At 46.5% G+C, this 9,827-nt stretch overlaps 1 protein-coding gene across 1 annotated transcript in view; it reads left to right on the forward strand.

Moving 5' to 3' along the window:
* Positions 1-9,827, forward strand: part of uhrf2 (ubiquitin like with PHD and ring finger domains 2) — a 61,362-nt gene that overhangs the window by 36,969 nt on the left and 14,566 nt on the right. Inside the window, exons 10-15 of the mRNA XM_077235455.1 lie at positions 1,392-1,498; positions 1,588-1,750; positions 5,599-5,736; positions 5,856-6,078; positions 6,967-7,118; positions 7,281-7,379. Coding sequence (XP_077091570.1) covers positions 1,392-1,498; positions 1,588-1,750; positions 5,599-5,736; positions 5,856-6,078; positions 6,967-7,118; positions 7,281-7,379 — 882 coding nt within the window. The remainder of the gene's footprint in view (positions 1-1,391; positions 1,499-1,587; positions 1,751-5,598; positions 5,737-5,855; positions 6,079-6,966; positions 7,119-7,280; positions 7,380-9,827) is intronic.

Here is a 9,827-nt window from a genome sequence, read left to right on the forward strand (position 1 = left end):
TTTCTTATAATTGTGAGTTTATATTTCGCAATTCTTACATTTTTCTCGTAATTGTCGGTTTATATTTTGCAATTCTGACATTTTTCTCGTAATTGTCAGTTTATATTTAGCAATTCTGACATTTTTCTCGTAATTGTCAGTTTATATTTAGCAATTATGACATTTTTCTCGTAATTGTCAGTTTATATTTAGCAATTCTGACATTTTTCTCGTAATTGTCAGTTTATATTTTGCAATTCTGACATTTTTCTCGTAATTGTCAGTTTATATTTAGCAATTCTGACATTTTTCTCGTAATTGTCAGTTTATATTTAGCAATTCTGACATTTTTCTCATAATTGTGAATTTATATTTAGCAATTCTGACATTTTTTTCACAATTGTGATTTTATATTTCTTTGTAACTCGGCCGTGTAACTCGATCCAATGGCGGTATTCGAATTAGCGGTGAATGTTTCTGCGTGTTACTGTCATCAACTTTTGGGTTTACTTCTTTGGGAACGAGACATTTGTACCAGTCACTCCGAGACATTTCAAATAATACTAAACATGTATAAACCTTGACGATAATCATTCACATTAAACCATTTAGATTCTTATGTGAGTTTGGGAGATCTCTGCCAGGATGAAGAATGGGGGAGAGAAATGTAGATTAGGATGAGGGAGGTGAGACCTTCGTCTCAATAGTGCATGAGGGAGTTCAAATGTTAATTTCCTTTGTTTTCTCAGAGAGTGGCCCTCTCTTAAAGTCCTTCAAGTTTTTCCAGTCTTACACCATTTTTATGGAATTGCATTGGTTACCAGTTCATCAAAGAATTGATTTTAAGGTTCTTTTATTAGTTTATAAAACACTGCACTTTTATACAGTTCAGACTGTCTGTCGAGATATGTCCCGAATCGTAGTTTAAGATGCTCTAGTCATAGCCTTCTGGCACATTATACAGCTAAATAAATTATACATTTTACAACTAAGCATTAAATATAATCTTATAGATATTTATATGCATTTAGATCTCATTGATTTACATTACAAGCATCAGAATTTCATATAAATATCAGCTTCTGCACCAAATTACATATTTCTGCATGAAACTGAGCTTTTTTATCTTCCGTATTCCCACTATATCATAAAAGCCTGATGGTTTAAATATTATACTCAACAAAAATACAAATACAAACTTTTTTTTAATATATGCATTTTGTCAAATTTGTTAATCATATTTCATATGCAAATTATTATTATTTTATTTTATTTTTTTAAAGTTTTTATAAATGGTCCATTTGACTTCTTTCATGTGTGTGTGTGTGTGTGTGTGTGTGTGTGTGTGTGTGTGTGTGTGTGTGTGTGTGTGTGTGTGTGTGTGTGTGTGTGTGTGTGTGTGATGTTTTCAGGATCGGGGTGACGAGTTCACCTACACCGGCAGTGGAGGTCGTGACCTCTCGGGGAACAAGCGTATCGGCGAGCACTCGTTCGATCAGACGCTCACACACATGAACAGGTGTGTGTGTGGCGGCTCTGATTTTTACACGGCTCAAGTGCATGTTAAATGTGTCTGTACGTGTTTGTTGTTCACCTCTGACCTCTCAGGGCTCTAGCACTGAACTGTGACGCCCCCCTGAATGACAAGGACGGGGCCGAGTCGCGTAACTGGCGAGCGGGAAAACCGGTGCGAGTGATCCGAAGCTCCAAGGGCCGACGCATCAGCAAATACGCCCCGGAGGAGGGGAACCGCTACGATGGCATTTATAAGGTACTCACACACACACACTCACACACACACTCTCTCACACACACTCACACACAAACTCTCTCACACACACACTCTCTCACACACACTCACACACAATCTCTGAAGCATGGTCTGAGGCCTGTGCTCTGTGTGTACACACACACACACACACACACTCTCTGAAGCGTGGGCCTGTGCTGTTTGTCTACACACACTCACACACACACACTCTCTCGTGGGCCTGTGCTGGGTCTCACTCATAGCTGCCCATCGTTTCCGATGATGACGCTTGCTTCGGGGTTAGGGAGGGGATCAACGACATTGCCGTTCGTGACACTTCTTGTGGGCGTTGAGGCCGATCCTTGAGCCGCACACTCGTCCACAGATGGAGCAAGGGAAACCAAAGGACAGAGGAGCCCCAGCCGCCCTCTGGTGTCTTTGTCTGGGTCTCTCGGCTTTCCGCTGTTGGTCTTTGTCGTGGATTTGTGAAACTACTCGGGCACAGGTGGCCTGCCAAGCTGATCTGTCCTGTGCCAGATCTTCAAGCTGCATGGGATTGATGTTGGAATGCTTTAAAAGTCCCTTGATGTAGTCCTTATAGCGCTTCTTTTGTCCACCAGCTGCTCGTTTGGCACCTTGTAGTTGGCCATAGAGGACTTGGCGAGGCAGGCGGTGGTCCGGCATACGGATAGTATGCCCTATCCATCGTAGATGTTTCTTAGCCACAGCGGCTTCTATGCAGATAGAATTGGTGCTCTGTAAGATTTCCGCATGTTGGGCTCGGCCCATCCAGGAGAGGCCGAGGATATTCTGGAGACAACGGATGTGGAAGGATTGCAAGAGAGTGATGTGTCGGCTGTATGGAGTCCATGTTTCCGCCCCATAAAGCAGGGTGGAGACACACACAGCATTATAAACGGCAACCTTGGTGCTTACCCTCAAATTTCGGTTTTCAAAAACCCTACTACGAAGGCGACCGAATGATGAGAAGGTTTGTTTGAAACGGGTGTATATTTCGATATCAAGGGAGCAGCAAGAGGACAAAGTTGAACCGAGGTAGGTAAACTGATCTACATTTTTAAGTGGAATGCCGTTTATATGGAAGCAGGGGGGGGAGAGGTTTGAGAGAAGATTTGGGAAATAACTTCAGTTTTTTTAATGTTAACCTGAAGACCAAAGGATTGGTAGAGACTAGTTACCGTGTTGAGGCCGTGCTGCATGGACTCTGGACTATGTGCTAGAATCGCGCAGTCATCAGCATATTGTAGTTCAGCTATGCAACAGGATTTGGTCTTTGTGTAGGCCTGCAACCTCCGAATGTTAAAGAGGTTTCCATCAAGGCGGTATTCAAGAAGAACACCATCCTTGTGTCCTAAAGCGTAATGGAAAAGTTGAGTGACGGCAGAGAGAAGGAGGTTAAAAAGGACTGGAGCCAAGACACAGCCCTGCTTCACCCCAACATTTACATTAAAGAACTCTGACTGAAGTTCTCCTGTGGCTTGCATCCCATTGTGCAGCTGCTGTAAAATGGTAAGGAACTTGGGTGGTACCCCAAGTTTGGAAAGTTGTTTCCAGAGCATCTCACGGTTGATAGTATCAAATGCATTACGGAGGTCAATGAAGGCTATGTGGAGGTCTGTGCGCTGCTCTCTGCTTTTTTCTAGCAACTGCCGTAAGACAAAAATTATGTCGGTGGTGGATCTAGTCTTCCTGAAGCCACATTGTGTTTCCGGAAGTGCAGCTTCTGAGATGTATTTAGCTAGCCTATTGAGCATGATTTTTGCCAGAACTTTCCCTGCGATGGAGAGGAGGGAGATTCCACGGCTGTTGCCACACACGGTTCTGTCCCCTTTTTGTTTATAGATGAACATAATATCGGCATCCTTCCAATCTTGTGGGAGGGTCTCACATTCCCAGATGTGACAGATGAGGAGGTGCAGACGGCGTGTAAGAAGGTACCCTCCATGTTTGAAGACCTCTGCCGGAATGCCATCAGGTCCAGCACTTTTATTGTTTTTAAGACTCGCAACGGCTTGGCGTGTCTCTAGAAACTGGGGGGGATTATTGAGGTGTGTGACTGGTGATAGGTCAGGGATATTATCCAGGATAGAAATGTCAACAGGGTTATTGAGGTTGAGGAGGGTCTCAAAATGGTTTGCCCAGCGGGTGAGGATCTCATGGCGGTCCTTGAGGAGAGTTGAGCCATCAGCTGAGCGTACTGAGGCGATCGCTCTCTTCCTGGGGCCGTAGAGAGTTTTAATGGCATCATAGAAGCCCTGTGAGTTGTTACAGTCTGCCATCCGCTGTATCTCTTCTGCCTTCTTCACCCACCAAGTGTCCTCCATTGTCCGGAGGGCACGCTGGGTTGCAGATCTCGCTGCATTAAAGGTGGCTTTCAAGGTAGGAGATCCAGGGCAGGACAGGAGAGCTTTATGGGCATCATGTTTTATTTTGAGGAGGGTCTGTATCTCAGCCGAATTGCTGTCAAACCAGTCCTGGTGATGTTTCCTCGACTGGCCCAATGCCTCTGACGCTGCCCTGTGGATGGCTTGGCGCAGCGTTGGCCAGTCGGCTGATTCCTCCGGGATCTTTTTGAGGTTATCAGCGAGGAGCTGTCGAAGGAGATTTCATGAGGTGAGGCTGCTGAGTGCTAAGCAGTTGATTTTTTGTTTTGGAGCTGTCCTCTGACCACAGGGTCTAATACTCATGAGGGGTTTGGACCTGACCATACGGTGGTCAGTCCAACACTCTGCTCCGCGCATGACCCGGGTGGACAGGACATCTTTCCGATTTTTTTGACGGACTATTACATAATCAAGGAGGTGCCAATGTTTTGAGCGTGGATGCTGCCAGGTGGTTTTAAATTTGTTCTTCATCTGGAATATGGTGTTGGTGATGACCAGTTGGTGTTCTGCACAGAGAGAAAGGAGCCGAAGGCCGTTGTCATTCATCTTCCCAACTCCGTGCCGGCAAATTACCTTATCCCATACCAGGTGCTCTATGCCCACTCTGGCATTAAACATTAAAATCTCCCATGAGAATGAGTTTGTCTGTGGCTGGAGTTTTTCTTATGGCAGAGTCGAGGGCAAGGTAAAAGTCCTTTTTGATGTTAGACTAGGCAGCAAGCGTTGGTGCATAGGCACTAATGAGGGTAGCAAAGCATCCTTTTGCAAGAGGGATGCGCCAGGTCATCAGCCTCTCACTAATGCCGACAGGAGATTCAGGGATAAGCTGTAGCAGTTTGGACTTCACTGCAAAACCAACTCCATGGGTCCGGCGATTGCCTTCAGGGACCCCCTTCCAGAAAAAAGTGTACCCTGCACCAACCTCCGTCAAGGAGTCCTCTCCATGAAGTCTGGTCTCACTGAGGGCTGCAACGTCGATGTTATACCTTGCTAACTCTAAGGGGAACAAGGGAAGCAAGAAGCTTGCACATAGGTGAGAATTAAGGTGGAGGTGCAGGTGTGCATTACACACTCCCACCATCTTGGCACCTTCCAGAAGGATCTCCGGCGACCTTCGTCTGAAAGGAGTTGCAGGGGGCTACCGGTAGCCCGGTCTGCTGGGTTCCGCCTATGCCTGTCCCCAAAAGGCAGATTTGTCATCAGGGTTTACTCCCCTGGCCACTGTACCCCTCCGGGTTTACCCACGTGGCAGTGAGGCAGCCTTCTTCAGACTTTTCCGCCATTTTGGTGGTTCGCTGGGTCTACACACACACACACACACACACACACACTCTGAAGCGTGGGGCTGTACTGTTTGTCTACACACACACACACACACACGCACTCTCTCTCGTGGGCCTGTGCTGTTTGTCTACACACACTCACACACACACACACTCTCTCCTGGGCCTGTGCTGTGTTCAGGTGGTGAAGTACTGGCCGGAGATCGGGAAGTGTGGGTTCCTCGTGTGGCGATACCTTCTCCGACGGGACGACCTGGAGCCAGCGCCCTGGACTCCTGAGGGAACCGAGCGCAGCAAGAAACTGGGCCTCAAAGTTCAGGTGAGGAGTGTGTGTGTGTGTGGGTGTGTGTGGTACCCTCTACTCCTGAGAGAACTGGGCCTCAATCTTTTTGCAGTCTCATCATAACGACTGACTCTGTCTGTGTGTCTGTGGTTCAGTATCCTCCTGGGTATCTGGAGGCGATGGCCAATAAGACGAAGCGCGAGGCGACGGTGCGATCAGTGGGCGGATCCACACACACACGCGGCAGGAAGAGAGGGAGACCCCGATCCACTCGCCCGACCAAGAGACTCCAGGAGGAAGAGGAGAAACCTGTGCTTAACATGGAGGAAGAGCTTCAGAGCAACGGCAGTCCAGATGCTCCTGAAGAACACAACACAAGTGTGTGTGTGTGTGTGTGTGTGAGAGAGAGAGAGAGAGAGAGAGAGTGTGTGTGAGTTAGTGTGTGCGTGTGAGAGATAGGTAGTGTGTGAGTGTGTGAGTGAGAGAGAGAGTGTGTGTCAGTTAGTGTGTCTGTGTGTGTGTGAGAGAGAGAGAGAGAGAGAGAGTGTGTGTGTGTGTGTGTGTGTGTGTGTGTGTGTGTGTGTGTGTGTGTGTGTGTGTGTGTGTGTGTGTGTGTGTGTGTGTGAGAGACAGAGAGAGAGTGTGTGTCAGTTAGTGTGTGTGTGTGTGTCAGTTAGTGTGTGTGTGTGTGTGTGAGAGAGAGAGAGAGAGAGTGTGTGAGTTAGTTTGTGTGTGTGAGAGAAATATAGTGTGTGTGTGTGAGAGAGAGAGTGTGTCAGTTAGTGTGTCTGTGTGTGTGTGTGTGTGTGTGTGAGAGAGAGAGAGAGAGAGTGTGTGTCAGTCAGTGTGTGTGTGTGTGTGTGAGAGAGAGAGAGAGAGAGAGAGTGTGTGTCAGTTATTGTGTGTGTGTGTGTGTGAGAGAGAGAGAGATAGTGTGAGAGAGAGAGAGTGTGTGTGAGAGAGATATAGTGTGTGTGTGCGCGAGAGAGAGTGTGTGTGTGTGTGTGTGTGTGTGAGAGAGTGAGTGTGTGTGTGTGAGAGAGAGAGAGTGTGTGTGTGAGACTGTGTGTGCGTTTGTGTGTATAAGCATCTATAAACGTGATGTGAGTGAGTGTGTGTGTGTTCTCTTCTGTGTGATTATATACATCTATGAACATGTGTGTGTGTGTGCGTGCACTTCTGTGTGTATATGCGCCTACATGAATGTGTGTGTTCTTCTGTGTGTATGTGCATCTATATGAACGTGTGTGTGTGTGTGTGTGACAGGTGTGTGCGAGGAGCAGGAGGAGCCGCAGGTGAAGCGTCTGAAGGAAGTGGAATCGTTCGTTCTGTCAGAACAGCAGCGGAATCTGATACAGCAAGACGAACCCAACAGGAAGCTGTGGGACGAAGCACTGAGCTTCCTCACGGAGGGACCGGTACACACACACACACACAACTAAAATAAAAAAACTATAGTATATCTATGATACTTAAAGATATACTATTATAGACTGTGTTGAATTTCTTCGGCACTTTGACTGTAAGGATACTGTTGTTGCCATGGAAACCCTAATGCACCACTTCCTGTTGTCCTGCAGAACTTCCTGCGTAAGGTGGAGCAGATGTTCATGTGTGTGTGTTGTCAGGAATTATCCTTCCAGCCCGTCACCACTGAGTGTACACACAACGTCTGCAAGGTTTGTGCTGCACACATCTGTCAATCATCTTGATTTTCTGCATCGCTAAAATTATAAATGTCAGTGTTTCCTCCTCACGCGTGTCAGTAACGGTGTTGTGTGTGTGTGTGTTCTCAGACGTGTCAGTAACGGTGTTGTGTGTGTGTGTGTGTGTGTGTGTGTGTGTGTGTGTGTGTGTGTGTGTGTGTGTGTTCTCAGACGTGTCAGTAACGGTGTTGTGTGTGTGTGTTCTCAGACGTGTCAGTAACGGTGTTGTGTGTGTGTGTGTTCTCAGACGTGTCAGTAACAGTGTTGTGTGTGTGTGTTCTCAGACGTGTCAGTAACAGTGTTGTGTGTGTGTTCTCAGACGTGTCAGTAACAGTGTTGTGTGTGTGTGTGTTCTCAGACGTGTCAGTAACAGTGTTGTGTGTGTGTGTGTGTTCTCAAACGTGTCAGTAACAGTGTTCTGTGTGTGTGTTCTCAGACGTGTCAGTAACGGTGTTGTGTGTGTGTGTTCTCAGACGTGTCAGTAACGGTGTTGTGTGTGTTTGTTCTCTGACGTGTCAGTAACGCTGTTGTGTGTGTGTTCACAGACATGTCAGTAACGGTGTTTTGTGTGTGTGTGTTCTCAGACGTGTCATTAACAGTGTTGTGTGTGTGTTCACAGACATGTCAGTAACGGTGTTTTGTGTGTGTGTGTTCTCAGACGTGTCAGTAACAGTGTTGTGTGTGTGTGTTCTCAGACGTGTCAGTAACGGTGTTGTGTGTGTGTGTGTTCTCAGACGTGTCAGTAACAGTGTTGTGTGTGTGTGTTCTCAGACGTGTCATTAACAGTGTTGTGTGTGTGTGTGTGTGTGTGTGTTCTCAGACGTGTCAGTAACGGTGTTGTGTGTGTGTGTTCTCAGACGTGTCAGTAACGGTGTTGTGTGTGTGTGTGTTCTCAGACGTGTCAGTAACAGTGTTGTGTGTGTGTGTTCTCAGACGTGTCATTAACAGTGTTGTGTTTGTGTTCTCAGACGTGTCAGTAACAGTGTTGTGTGTGTGTGTGTTCTCAGACGTGTCAGTAACAGTGTTGTGTGTGTGTGTGTTCTCAGACGTGTCAGTAACAGTGTTGTGTGTGTGTGTTCTCAGACGTGTCAGTAACGGTGTTGTGTGTGTGTGTTCTCAGACGTGTCAGTAACGGTGTTGTGTGTGTTTGTTCTCTGACGTGTCAGTAACGGTGTTGTGTGTGTGTTCACAGACATGTCAGTAACGGTGTTTTGTGTGTGTGTGTTCTCAGACGTGTCATTAACAGTGTTGTGTGTGTGTTCACAGACGTGTCAGTAACGGTGTTTTGTGTGTGTGTGTTCTCAGACGTGTCAGTAACAGTGTTGTGTGTGTGTGTTCTCAGACGTGTCAGTAACGGTGTTGTGTGTGTGTTCTCAGACGTGTCATTAATGGTGTTGTGTGTGTGTGTGTTCTCAGACATGTCATTAACAGTGTTGTGTGTGTGTGTTCTCAGACATGTCAGTAACGGTGTTGTGTGTGTGTGTTCTCAGACGTGTCATTAATGGTGTTGTGTGTGTGTGTGTTCTCAGACGTGTCAGTAACAGTGTTGTGTGTGTGTGTGTTCTCAGACGTGTCATTAATGGTGTTGTGTGTGTGTGTTCTCAGACGTGTCATTAATGGTGTTGTGTGTGTGTGTGTTCTCAGACGTGTCATTAACAGTGTTGTGTGTGTGTTCTCAGACATGTCAGTAACGGTGTTTTGTGTGTGTGTGTTCTCAGACGTGTCATTAACAGTGTTGTGTGTGTGTTCTCAGACGTGTCAGTAACGGTGTTTTGTGTGTGTGTGTGTGTGTTCTCACACGTGTCAGTAACAGTGTTGTGTGTGTGTGTTCTCAGACGTGTCATTAACAGTGTTGTGTGTGTGTTCTCAGACGTGTCAGTAACAGTGTTGTGTGTGTGTGTGTTCTCAGACGTGTCAGTAACAGTGTTGTGTGTGTGTGTGTTCTCAGACGTGTCAGTAATGGTGTTGTGTGTGTGTGTTCTCAGACGTGTCATTAACAGTGTTGTGTGTGTGTTCACAGACATGTCAGTAACGGTGTTTTGTGTGTGTGTGTTCTCAGACGTGTCAGTAACAGTGTTGTGTGTGTGTGTTCTCAGACGTGTCAGTAACGGTGTTGTGTGTGTGTGTTCTCAGACGTGTCATTAATGGTGTTGTGTGTGTGTGTGTTCTCAGACATGTCAGTAACGGTGTTGTGTGTGTGTGTGTGTTCTCAGACGTGTCAGTAACGGTGTGTGTGTGTGTGTGTGTGTTCTCAGACGTGTCAGTAACGGTGTTGTGTGTGTGTGTTCTCAGACGTGTCAGTAACGGTGTTGTGTGTGTGTGTGTGTTATCATACGTGTCAGTAACTGTGTTGTGTTTGTGTGTGTTCTCAGACGTGTCAGTAACGTTGTTGTGTGTGTGTTCTCAGACATGTCAGTAACG

This window comes from Siphateles boraxobius, unplaced genomic scaffold, assembly GCF_051911475.1.
Source record: "Siphateles boraxobius isolate OS27281-9 unplaced genomic scaffold, OSU_SipBor_1 192, whole genome shotgun sequence".
NCBI classification, from domain to species: Eukaryota; Metazoa; Chordata; class Actinopteri; order Cypriniformes; family Leuciscidae; genus Siphateles; species Siphateles boraxobius.